The sequence below is a fragment of the Rhinoraja longicauda genome, chromosome 19 (genome assembly GCF_053455715.1).
Source record: "Rhinoraja longicauda isolate Sanriku21f chromosome 19, sRhiLon1.1, whole genome shotgun sequence".
NCBI lineage: Eukaryota > Metazoa > Chordata > Chondrichthyes > Rajiformes > Arhynchobatidae > Rhinoraja > Rhinoraja longicauda.
In genome coordinates this window covers 30,314,182-30,327,888 of record NC_135971.1, presented here as the reverse complement: position 1 = coordinate 30,327,888, position 13,707 = coordinate 30,314,182, and the positions used below count along the sequence as shown (strand labels likewise).

The following is a 13,707-nucleotide window of genomic DNA, read 5'->3' as shown; positions in this document are numbered from 1 at the left end:
CTCCATACAGACCGCGCCCATAGTCAGGTTGTGTAGGAAAATAACTGCAGATGCTGGTACAAATCGAAGGTATCGAGATAAGAGATAGTGATACCAGCGCCCATAGTCAGGATTGGACCCGGGGCTCTGGCGCTTTAAGGCAACAACTCTATCGCTGCCCCACCTGCCCATACTGATCAACATTTGGAAATATGATATTCAGATATTCCACCCGCAATGGCAAGTCACGACAGTTATTTGGTTCACAATATATTACTCCGTGTGTCGGTAAATAGTAAAATCTAGGGGTAGGTATTGCAAATATCAGGAGGATTAAAAGAGAACGGGTACCAAAATGGTTAGCGAGGACTTGGTGGGTCAAAGGGCTTGTTTCTGTGCTGCACTCTCCACATCTCAATTAGTTGCACCACATCATGTTTATGTCATAACCTTCAGTCGATTAGTCTAATCAGGGTGACACAGTGGCACAGAGGGAGAGTTGCTGCCTTACAGCACCAGAGACCCAGGTTCAAACCTGACCATGGGTGCTGTCTGCATGGAGATTTCATGTTCTATCGTAACTGCGTGGGGTTTCCGTGGGTGCTCCAGTTTCCTCCCACACTCCAAAGACATACATGTTTGTAGGTTAATTGACTTTGGTAAAGATTATAAATTGTCCCTCGTGTGTACAGGGATTGCTGGGTAGCATGGACTCTGAGTTGTAGGGTCCATTTCTGCGTTGTATCTCTAAATCGTCATGAGCAGCAATTATAAAACAGGTTGTCCAAATCGGTTTGCACCACGCCAGTACATCAATAGCAGACTGTAAAAATACCAATGTAACATTTACCTTCTGCTTCCTGATGACCTTCTGATAGCTCACCACATTGCCCTTTGTCAGAGCTTTCCCCTATCATCTCACTGGAGAGGCCTCACATTCATACTTCCTCAAATACCACAGATTTCCTGCTAAACTAGTTTCTCAACTGTTTACTCTCACTGTCTGCCCTTGTGAACATGCAGAGATAAATGTTGCCTGTACACAAAAACAGCAGGATTGAACAACTCATTATCAACCTTGAGCACAAATTGCTAAAGTAACTCAACGGGTCAGGCAACATGTCTCTGGGGAAAAAGGCTGGATGACGTTTTGGGTCGAGACCCAATTTCAGACTCAAGAAGGGTCAGTCTGAAGAAGGGTCCCAACCTTAAAATAAACTGAATCGTGCAGCATACAAACAGGACCTTTTGCCCCATCTTGTCTACACTTGTCCACACAACAACGCTGACTGTGTTGCTTATCTACACTTACATGAATTATGCTCTTATCCCTCCCTGTCTTTCCTACCAAAAGTCCAAATGCTTTATAGGCATAGTGATTATATCTGCCTCCACCAACTTCCCTGCAGCTCATTCCAGATAACAACTGCGGTGAAAAATCTCTATCTTATCTATACCCCTAAGATAGACACAAAATGCTGGAGTAACTCAGCAGGGCAGGCAGCGTCTCTGGAGAGAAGGAATGGATGATGTTTGGAAAAGTCACCCATTCCTTCCCTCCAGAGATACTGCCTGTCCCGCTGAGTTACTCCAATAATTTGTGTCAGTTTAAACCAGCATCTGCAGTTCCTTCTTAGACAGGAGGCAAAGGGTGTCGGGTAACGAGATAAGATGAGTGAAATCTAAAGCCAGAGGAAGGGCCATAGGTGGAAGGAGACAGGGGGAGGAGAAAGATGGGGATGAAAGTACAATGAGAGAATTGAGGAGGGGGGACGGGTAAACAAAGGGAAAAGGAATGGAGTGACTGGGAGGGTGGGAGGTAGTGGGAGAAATAGGTGCACATCAGGGTGGACAGGAAAGAGCGGAAGTGGGGTGAAGGGTGGGGGTGGGAGCGGGAGAGGGGTGGAAGGAGAGGGTATTGGCTCAAATTGAAAAATTCAATGTTCATATCATTGGACTCTAAGCTATCCAAGTAGAATATGGAGTGCTGTTCCTCCAGATTGCATGTGCCCTCACTCTGGCAATGGAAGCTAAAGACAGAAAGGTCGGTCTGGTAATGGGAAGGAGAGTTAAAAGGGCTAGCAGCTGGGAGTTCCAGCAGGCATTGACATACAGAATGCAAGTGCTTTTTTAAATGGTCGTCTAGTCTATGCCGATGCAAAAGTGGGACATTGGGACACAGAAAGTGGTAGGTGCCTGGAACACACTCCTGGGAGACGTGAATGCCGATACTACAGCACAATTTTTGTGGATTTACAGACACACACACATGAGCAGGCAGGAAATAGAGGGGTATAGACCACATGGTGATGTGGGATTAATTTAAACAGGCATCACAGTCGGCCTAGATCTCATGGGCGAAGAAGGGTCTGGACCCGAAACGTCACCCATTCCTTCTCTCCAGAGATGCTGCCTGGCCCACTGAGTTACTCCAGCTTTTTGTGTCTTTCTTTGGTTATCAGCAGTTCCTTCCTCTACATCCTGCCTTGTGCAGCATTGTTCTGTGTTTACAAATAGATTGTAAACCTAACCCCTCATTTCTCCCCCTCCCCTTTGCCCCATCTTAACTTGCATCTACCTCTGCCTTCCCCCGTCACCTTTATCCATTCCTCTATTTTCACAATTCACCATTCGTTAAACCCCTTTTCTTCTCTGGCCTTTGTCCAATCATTTGCCTGTCGGAAAATCCACTCTACAACATTTTATTTTAGTTTATTGCCATGTGTAACGAGGTACAGCGAAAAACTTTTGTTGCGTGCTAACCAGTCAGCGTAAAGACAATACACGATTACAATGAAACCACTAAAGGTGTCGAGATACATGATGAGGGAATAACATTCAGTGCAAGGTAAAGCCCGTAAAGTCCGATCAAAGAAAGTCCGAGGGTCACCAATGAGGCAGATAGTTCAGGGCTGCTCTCTCGTTGTGGTATCTATCACCTATCATCTGCCATACTTTGTCCTGCCCCTCCTCTCTTCCAGCTTTATTTGCCCCACAATCAGTCTGAAGAATGATCCCGACCCGAATCATCACCATCCCACGTTCTCCAGTAGTGCTGCCTGTCCCACTGAGTCATTCGAGCACTGTGTCTTTTTTTTGTTAACCAGCATCTTCAGTTCCTCGTTTCTTCTTTTTCCTCCTTCACAGTCCTGAAGGGTCTCTGGCCTGAAACATTAGCTCTGCTTTCCTTCCCACAGATGTGGCCTGACCTGCTGCATATTGCCAACATTTTCTGCATTTTTATTACTATTCCTGCATGCATTAATGAATTACTATCATTTTCAACACTACAAACTATGAACATTTTGGCATGCAATTCTACCGCTAAAATATCACAAAAATAAAAAACAACAGTGTTGTTCAAACAAGTAGAGACATGTTGGAATTTTGAGCAATGAAATGCTGGAGGAACTCAGTGAGTCAGGCAGCATCTGTGGATGGAATGGCCAGGTAACATTTTCAGTCACGACCCGTCTTCAGTAGTTTTGAATCCAGCCACTTGCAATACATCAGTAATTTTATTAGTTTTTAGGTTAGTTCAGATTTACAGCATGGAAACAGGCCCTTCGGCCCACTGAGTCCATACTGACCATTGATCTCCCATTCACACTAGTCTTTCCCGCTTCTCGTCCACTACTGACACACCAGGGGCATTTTACATAGGCCATTTAACCTACAAACCTGCATGTCTTTGGGGTGTGGGAGGAAACCGTGCAAACTCCACAGGTGGACCCGAGGTCAGGATTCAACCTGGGTCTCTGGCACAATGAGGCAACAACTCTACCATTGCACCACTGTGCTGTACTTCACAAAACCCATTAACCAGCTCATCACAGGTTAATGGCAAAAAAAATAATCAAAGGAGCATTGGCAGTCATGTGCGACAGTGCTCCATGGTTATGGAAAATAAGTTGGGGGGGGGGGGTAGGACTGATGAATGAAAGAATGAATGAAGGAATGATATTTTATTGTCACTTGTACCTACGGTACCTGGGTATAGTGAAATGCTTTGTTTTCCATACAACTTCGGCTTATCCTTGACCGGACTTTGCTGGCTTCACCTTGCACTAAACATTATTCCCTTATCATGTATCTCTACACTGCAAATGCTTTGATTGTAATCATGTGTTGTCTTTCTACTGACTGGTTAACACGCAACAAAAAGCTTTTCACTGTACCTTGGTACACATGACAATAAACTAAACTGAACCTGGGCAGTACACAAGCGTCGCCATGTGTTGGCTCAGACAAAGTTACAAAAGTACCGAACGATCCTATCCACTTCCTGCTGCCGCACATGGCAGCAGACCCCATCCCCACAGTTCCCCCTTCATTCTCAGTGGCGCTCCCACCCCCACAGTTCCCCCTTTGTTCTCGTCCCCCCCAAATGAGATAGCCTCCCTGTGCTGAATGCCCTACTTCTACAATGTTCTAAGTATAAGATTAGATTAAGCATTGCTCACTGTTGAACTTTGTACCTGCAAACCAAAGACGTACAGGTATGTAGGTTAATTGACTGGGTAAATGTTAACAAAAAATTGTCCCTAGTGTGTGTCGGATAGTGTTAATGTGCGAGGATCGCTGGGTGGCGCGGACCCGGTGGGCCGAAGGGCCTGTTTCCGCGCTGTATCTCTAAATCTAAACCTAAAATTTATCACTTCGTTGTTCTCTTCGAATAAAAACATTCTTGGGTGTTCCTGTCTGAACAAACTAAAATGTGTTTGTCTCTGTAACGTTTGAATTCTGGTATCATGCTCACCAATCTTTATTAACATGGAAACAGGCCTTCCTGCCCACTCAGTCTGCGCTGACCATTAATCACCCATACACTAGTTCTATGTTCTCCCTGTTTCACATCCTGCACAGTAGGGTCAATTTACAGAGGCCTTTAAACCTAAAAGTTTATGGAATGTGGAAGGAAACCGGAGCACCCAGGGGAAACGCGAGCGGTCACAGGGAAAACATGTAAACTCCATGCAAACGGAGCCCATTGTCAGGACCCTTCTTGTATCTGGGTAGGAAGGAACAGCAGATGCTGATTTACACCAAAGATAGAGACAAAATAATAATAATAATAATAATAATGCATTTTATTTATATAGCGCTTTTCTTATACTCAAAGACGCTTTACAGAGATTTTGAGAACATAGGGAAATGAATAAATAGATAAATAAGTAAATAAATAAATGAACAGAGAAAGGAGACAGAAGGTGAGGTGACCTTCAGTGGTTGAAGGCAGTACTGAACAGGTGAGACTTCAGCGATGTTTTGAATGTGGTGAGTGTGGAGGAGTCTCTAACGGTTTGGGGTAGTGAGTTCCATAGGGTGGGAGCAGCGATGGAGAAAGCCCTGTCCCCCCAGGATCTGAGTTTGGTCCGGATGTGGGGGGATAGGAGATTGGCAGCAGCAGAGCGGAGGGTGCAGGTGGGAGTGTGCCTGTGGAGGAGGTCGGTCAGGTAGGATGGGGCCAGGTTATGGAGGGCTTTGTAGGTTGGAGTAACTCAGCAGAGCATGCAGCATCTCCGGATAGAACGAATATACCTTCATGTATCTACCCCACTTCCTTTATGTGTTAATTTATTGTAATCGGAGCAGTCTGCAAAACTCTCCATAGACGTGAACAAGTGTTTATGTGGATTGCCGACCATTAAACTCCAGTCTCCTGCAATGAAATGATGATTTAGCATTTTACAGATCAATACTTTTTCAATGATATGTGCATCCCATCATTTAGAATGCGCCTTCGCCTACTCTTACACTTTCGATGCATTATCCACACATAGAGTCACAGAGACACACAAACAGACCCTTCAGCCACCAGAGTCCATTCTGACCATGATGCACTAACTTCATACCATTCCATCCCATTATTGAATGGATCTACAGGAGGTGCTGCCTCAGAAAGACAGCTAATATCATCAGAGACCCACACCACCCTGGCCATACTCTCAGGGCCGGCCACCCTGGACCGGGAATTTGCCCGGAAGATCTGGTCCATCCATCATGGGCCGATTTCCTGATCGCTGTGGACCGAGGATAGAGGACCCAAGTGGAAGGCCCGGCTCGCCCACCCAGAGTGGAAGGAGTCAGATGGATGGCTTATAGGCAGACTGCCTGCAGGAGGGAGTGCACTGCCTCTATGGTGGAGTGGGCACTGGAGGCCCTGCAGCAGCCTGGGGCTTGGCTGTTCCAGGTGCCGCTCCAAGAGGCAGGGCGCATGGACCAGTTGTGCCCTGCAGCAGTAGAGGACACCACAGCTTCGCTTGGCCAGGCTGACCCAGCAACAACGCTGGGACAATGGGCCTCATGGTCAGGGCAAGAACCCTGTTACTACTTACAACAACTGGGACTTGAAAATGGCACCAAAATCTGGTGACACTGTATACTGTCTCAGCGTATTACTGCTATACACTTGTACTGTATCTGAAATGCTTATCTAGGATGTATCTAAGGGCTTATCTATAGTGATACTTGTACTAAACTGTATACAAAAATGAATTTCACTGTTCCTTGGTACATGCCACAAATAAAATACCAATGAACTACCTTTGAGGTTAGAGAGTCTGAGAACTGTGAGCTCCAACAGCTTTTTGTCACCAGCAGCAGGCTTTTAAACACTGCACAACGCTAACCACAACCTTACCTCAACAACTCTGACCTGCTATGGACTTTATTTTGGTTGCAGTAAGGACATTTTGTTTTTGCACTATTATGGTCTGGTTACCTGGTATTACTAATATTAATTTATTCCATCACGGACTGGTGTATATTCAATATGTGCATAAGAATTTCATTGTTCCATTGCCAGTATAATGACAATTAAATTCTCTTTACTTTCGACCAACCCATTCTTATTCTTCCCAAATTCCCATCATCTCTCACCAGATTCTATCATTACCTACAAATGACAGTCAATTTACATTGTGGAGACAAGGAATGACAAATGTTGGTTTACAAAGAAAGAGACACACAGTGCTGGAGCAACATAGCGGGTAAAGCAGCATCACTGGAGATCATGGATATGTGATGATGGATAGATGTTACGGGTCAAGATCCCTTCTTCAGTCTGCAGACCCTACCCATGTTCTCCGGAGATGCTGCCTGGCCGGCTGAGTTACTCCAGCACTTAGCGATGGATACAAAATGCTGGAGTAACTCAGCGGGACAGGCGGCATCTCTGGAGAGAAGTAATGGGTGATGTTTCATGTCTAGGCCCTTCTTCAGACTTTGTCATCATTGTGCTAACTTGCTCCATCCCATTCACTCATCATCTTTCTGATTGAAAAATATTCATACCTTAAATTCTGAGGAGCTGCAATTAAATATCTAAGACCAACAGCTCTTTCATTCAAAGCATATCTTGCATTCATTTGTTCTGATATCTCTCTATACCACTATCTGTACCTCTCATTTCGCTTTCCCCTGATTATCAGTCTGAAGAAGGGTCTTGCCCCGAAACGTTACCTACTCCTTTTCTCCAGAGTCGCTGTCTGACTCGCTGAGTTACTCCAGCTTTTTTTGTCCATCTTTGGTTCAAACCAGCATCTGCAGTTCCTTCCTACACAGCTCCTCCCCCTGCATTTTTCCCCATATACTGTGTTTTAAATGTCTATGCCTGTTTCTCCGACACCAAAATATGTGTGTGTGTGTGTGTATGTATATGTGTGCGCGCGCATGTGCGTGTACGTGCGTGTGTGTGTACACACATACACATACACAGAGAAATGGAACAAAGATTTTTACTTAGAGCAGGATAACAGGTCTGTACACACAATACACAAAGAAAATACGCAATAAAACCAACAAAAATAAAATCAATATATTACTAACCTCAATACTGATACAAACAAAATCTCAGTCCTCGGTGCAACTAAAGACAGTCCATAGAATTTCACAGTTGAGGTTGGTGTTGTGTAGTGTTCAAGTGCGTGATGGTTGTTGGGAAGAAGCTATTCTTGAACCTGGAGGTCATGGTTTTCAAACACCTATACTTTCTTCCCCATCGTAGGAGGTAATGAGAGCGTGGCTAGGGTGATGATGTTGGCTACCTTTTTGAGGCACCGTCTCGTATAGATCCCTTCGATGGAGGGGAGGTCAGTCTCCATGATGAATGGGGCAGTGTAACTTCCTGATTATTCACAAATATAAGTACTTCGTCTGAAGAGCAGGCCTAAGTTGTAGAATTGCTCCCTAAATATCCCGACCTCTTATTCTTCCTTCACGATGCACCTTAAATGTTTATTTTGCTCATTGTCATGTAATGCCATGACACTGCTCAAAGTAAAATTTTACAAAAAATGTGCTTACAAATCTCATTGTAGCATTTTCCCACATTGGAACTGCTATAAATATGTTATTCTTTATATCTCTGTCTGTTTCTCCTTTCACCAATTTAGATTATTACCATCGAAGGATAATGTCATTGTTTCGTATGGCTCCATAGATGCGTGCTTGAATGTGATTGCAAGATTATTAAATTCTTCCCATATTGAACAATGAACTACACTAAACTCAACTATGAATAATTAACAAAATAAAGACAAATTGTTGGAGTAACTCAGCAGATCAGGCGTCATCGCTGGTGAGCATGGGAAGGTAATGTGTCAAGTTGGACCTTGCAGACCAATGGACTGTCTTTGGCTGAACTAGGTATTCAAGGTGTATTTGCATAAGTATTGGAATTATCAATTTACTGAACTTTTAGTATGTTATCTGTTTGTATTGTCTTACAGGTCTGCTATGCTGCTGCAAGCATTTCATTGTTTTGTAGTCATAACATGACAATTGAACACTCTTGACTCTCTCTCCTTCTTGACTCTCTTGTGGAGTGTGGACAAACATAACACAAGCTAAAGGGTGCCATTCATCCTTTGTCCCCAATCACTGATATTCTATAAGATCATAACTGATCCTGTAGCAGAACACCATTTTTCCGAACTAACCTACGATTCCTTTTGTATCCAAGCATCTTCCTATCCCTGCCTCAAGCACCTGATTGACTGAATGCCCACAGCCTTCTTGGGCAGAGAATTTGAAAGACTAATTACCCTCTGGGTGAAAAGATCTCATCTCATTACTACACTGAATTCAGTGATTCATTGATATTTATTTTCACATGCACCTAGGTACAGCGAAATGCTTTGTTTCACATACTACTCGGTAAAATCATATGGCAGACCTAACCGCGGCAATACACAATTGTCACCGTGTTTTGGTGCCATAAGAATGTTTGAACCCTTATTTTTAAACTGTGAATTTTGGTTCCAGCCACACCAGTCTGGGGAGAAAAAAAGAGTATCCCTCATGTTCATGAGCACTTGGTACTAACTATTCGTAACTTCAAAAGTCATAGGAGCAGAATTAGGTTGTTCAGCCCATCGAGTCTACGCCACCATTTATTAATGGCTGACCTATCATTCCCTCTCAACCCCATTATCCTATCTTCTCCCTGTGACCTTTGACATTCTTACTAATCTGTCAGCACAGTGGCGCAGCGGTAGTGTTGCTGCCTTACAGCACATGCAGCGCTGGAGACCCGGGTTCGATCCCAACTACAGCTGCTGTCTGTACGGAGTTTGTACGTTTTCTCCGTGACCTCGTGGTTTTTCTCCGAGTTCTTCGGTTTCCTCCCACACTCCAAAGAGGTGCAGGTTTGTAGGTTAATTGCCTTTGTACAAGTGTAAATTTTCCCCAGTGTGTGTAGGTAGCGTTAATGTGCGGGGATTGCTGGTCAGCACAGATTCATAGGGCCGAAGGGCCTTTTTCCGTGCTGTTTTTCTAAACTAAAAACTAAACCTAACTAATCAAACATTTGTCAATCTCCGCTTTGACATACCCAATGACTTGGCCTCTACAGCCACCAGTGGCAATTAATCCCACAGATTCACCACCCTCTGACTAAAGAAATTCTTCCTTATCTCCTTTCTATTTTAACTTCCACTTTTGCATTACTTTGATATTATAAATGGCCTAACGAGGGGGGGGGGGGGTACGTTTGAGTGTGCAGGGAGACCATTATTAGAAAAGGCAAAATGTTCTGGAGCAGCTCAAAGGATCAGGCCGCATCCCTGGAAAACATGGACGGGTGACATGTAGGGCTGGGACATTATTCGGTTTTGCGAAATGCATTCAGACACCCAAGTGTCAAATTGGTTCCAATATGATAATTTAGCGTGGCAGAAGGAATGGCAGATGCTGTGTGAGGAAGGGCGATACCATATGCGATATCTACTATAATTATTCCAAGTAGAAACGTGACTGTGTTAATCAGCGCAGATCATCAGCACAAGAAAATAGGAGCTGGAGATGACCACTATGCCCCTTAAGCATGAACCATCATTCAATATGGTCACAGTTAATTTATCCAAAGCTTTCTTTCTCTCTCTCTGCCAGTTTACCACAGCCCTTAGTTCCCAGTTCCTCAAATATTTACCTGCCTCCAGAATGCTGCCTGGATTAGAGGGTATTACCTCGAAGAGTGGGTTGGACATGATCAGAACCAGGAAGTGAATGTTTATTTACTTTCCACTACCCATCCATTCCTCCTGACTCCCTTCTATTGACTCTGTTTACACCTCCCGCTGCCTCAGCAAGGCCAGCAACATAATCATGGATGAATCATACCCTGGCCACTCCCTCTTCTCCAATCTCCCTTCAGGCAAATGGTACATAAGTGTGAAAACGCACACCACCAGATTCAGGGACAGTTTCATCCCAGCTGTTATCAGGCAACTGAATCATCCTACCACAACCAGAGAGCAGTGCTGAACTACTATCTACCTCTTTGGTGACCCTCGGACTATCCTTGATCAGACTTTACTGGCTTTACCTTGCACTAAACATTATTTCCTTATTATGCATCTATACACTGTGATTGGATTGATTGTAATCATATATTTTCTTTCTGTTGACTGGTTTGCATGCAACAAATGTTTTTCACTGTACCTCAGTGCACATGACCATAAACTAAACTGGAAACTGGAATTCTATTGTCAGGGAAGAGATTTAACAAGAACCCAATGGGAAACTAATCTGCCAGAGAAAGTAGCTGAGGCAGATACAGTAACAACATTTAAAAGACATTCGGGCAGATACATGCATAGTTTAGATTAGTTTATTGTCACGTGTACCTAATCAAGAATCAAGTGTTTCATTATCATGTGTTCCAGACAGAACAATAAAAATTTTACTTTCAGCAACACTATATATATATATATATATATATATATATATATATATATATATATATATGGTGTGCAGTGAAAGAATATATATATAAAGGAATGTTTGAGAACGAAATCAGCTTATATATATTCTTTCACTGCACACTATATATATATATGTGAAAAAATACATATAAAAAAGGAATGTTTGAGAACAAAATCAGCTTAATGCGGGCAAATTGGAGTACCTTAGATGGGGCATCTTGGTCAGCATGGATGAGTTTGGCCGAGGTGCATGTTTTCCTGCTGCATGACTCAAAGTAAATGTGAAAAGATGGGGAAATGTTCGTAAAACTAAGGTTTCACTTCCCCTCTTACCAATAACAAGTGCACGTTACAGGAGTAGAATTAGGCCATTCGGCCCATCGAGTCCACGACACCATTTGATCATGACTGATCTTTGCCTCCTAATCCCATTTTCCTGCCTTCACCTCCATAACCCTTGACACCCATTCTAATCAAGAATTTGTCAATCGCTGCCTTAAAAATATCTACCAACTTGGCCTCCACAGCCCAGCGGCAATTAGTTCCACAGATTAACTACCCTCTGACTAAAGAGGTTCCTCCTCACCTTCTTTCTAAAAGAGCACCCTTTAATTCTGAGGCAATGACCTCTGGTCCTAGACTCTCCCACCAGTGGAAACATCCTTTCCACATCCACTCCATCTGTGTTTTTCATTATTCTGTAAGGTTCAATGAGGTTCCTCCCTCAACCTTCTCAACTCCAGCGAGTAGAGGCCCAGTGTTGCCAAACGATCATCATATGTTAACCCACTCACTCATTCATGGAATCATTCTTGTAAACCTCCTCTGGACCCTCTCCAGAGCCAGCACATCCTTCCTCAGATTGGGGGCCCAAATTTGCACACAGCGCTTTTAGAGCCACAGAATGACATCTCTGTTTTTGTATTCCAGTTCCCTTGACATAAATACTAGCATCGAAATTGCATTCCTGACTACTGATTCAATTTGCAAATTCACTTTTTGGGTGCCCTGCACCAGCACCCCCATGTCACTGTGCGCCTCCGATTTCTAGATTACTTCTCAATTTGGAAAATAATCTGCGCCTTTATTCTTATTACCAAAATGCATAACTCCACACTTTGCCATACTGAATGTCATCTGCCACTTCTCTGCCCACTCTCCTAATCTGTCCAAGTCCTTGCTTCCTCTGCATTGCCTAAAATAGGTGCCTTCTATTTTATGATCATCTGCAAATTTGGTCACAAAACCTTCAATCCCCTTATCCAGATCATTTAAACACAACGTAAACGTGACGACTGCACGTTTGGAGTTATCGCTCAGTCAATAACAAAATGCAGAGTGTGTGTTGATCTTTTACTGATTTTGCATCTGTAGTTCCTTCTTACACAAAGGAAACCGGGTATGGTGCAAATCAAAGCAGAAAATCTAGTCTGGAATGTCCTGAAACAGGGTGATTAAACCCTTTTAACGTTCGCATGAACCTCAGGCTGAATGTGTAATGCGCGCTTTTTAAACCGAGTCGCCTCCTGTCCAGATTGAGAAAAAGTCAAGAAACTTTAGCCAGTAGCGAATAAAACGAGAATCGTTAACTTACCGGCTAGAGCCCCTTGTACGCGGAAGAAACTCAGCAAGAGGAACAGAACCATTCCGCGCACGGCCTCTTACAGTCAAGTGCAGCGACTGAGCCAAACCTCACCAACAGTCCATCAAAGCAGGACCTCACCATGCAATCAGAGTAAAAATAACACTCATCGTCACCGGTTGTCGAGCGAGGTCATTGGACCAGCACGAACAATTCACTGCAATGGAGAGACGAGGAGGTGCAGATGCCGATTTACAATAAAGAAAGACACTGGTAGAACTCAGAACCATAGAAATATAGAAAATAGGTGCAGGAGTAGGCCGTTCGGCCCTTCGAGCCAGCACCGCCATTCAATATGATCATGGGTGATCATCCAGCTCAGTATCCTGTACCTCCCTTCTCTCCATACCCTCTGATCCCTTTAGCCACAAGGGCCACATCTAACTCCCTCTTAAATATATCCAATGAACTGGCCTCAACTACCTTCTGTAGCAGGGAATTCCACAGACTCACCACTCTCTGTGTGAAAAAAAACTTTCTCATCTCGGTCGTAAAAGACCTCCCTTATCCTTAAACTTGATGCTTTCAAGAGAGAGCTGGATAGAGCTCTTAAGGATAGCGGAGTGAGGGGGTATGGGGAGAAGGCAGGAACGGGGTACTGATTGAGAGTGATCAGCCATGATCGCATTGAATGGCGGTGCTGGCTCGAAGGGCTGAATGGCCTACTCCTGCACCTATTGTCTATTGTCTATTGTCTATTGACCCCTTGTTCTGAACTTCCCCAACATCGGGATCAATCTTCCTGCATCTAGCCTGTCCAACCCCTTAAGAATTTTGTAAGTTTCTATAAGATCCAAACTCAGCAGGCAGGTAGCAACTCCGGAGAGCATGGATAAGCGACGATAGACACAAAGTGCTGGACTAACTCAACGGGTCGAG

The 13,707-nt window shown here is 44.0% G+C and overlaps 1 protein-coding gene across 1 annotated transcript in view; it reads right to left on the bottom strand.

Moving 5' to 3' along the window:
* The window catches only part of LOC144602753 (class I histocompatibility antigen, F10 alpha chain-like), a 31,844-nt gene extending 18,972 nt beyond the window's left edge, over nucleotides 1-12,872 (bottom strand). Inside the window, exon 1 of the mRNA XM_078415890.1 lies at nucleotides 12,781-12,872. Coding sequence (XP_078272016.1) covers nucleotides 12,781-12,832 — 52 coding nt within the window. The 5' untranslated portion in view covers nucleotides 12,833-12,872. The remainder of the gene's footprint in view (nucleotides 1-12,780) is intronic.
* Nucleotides 12,873-13,707: the final 835 nt, after the last annotated feature.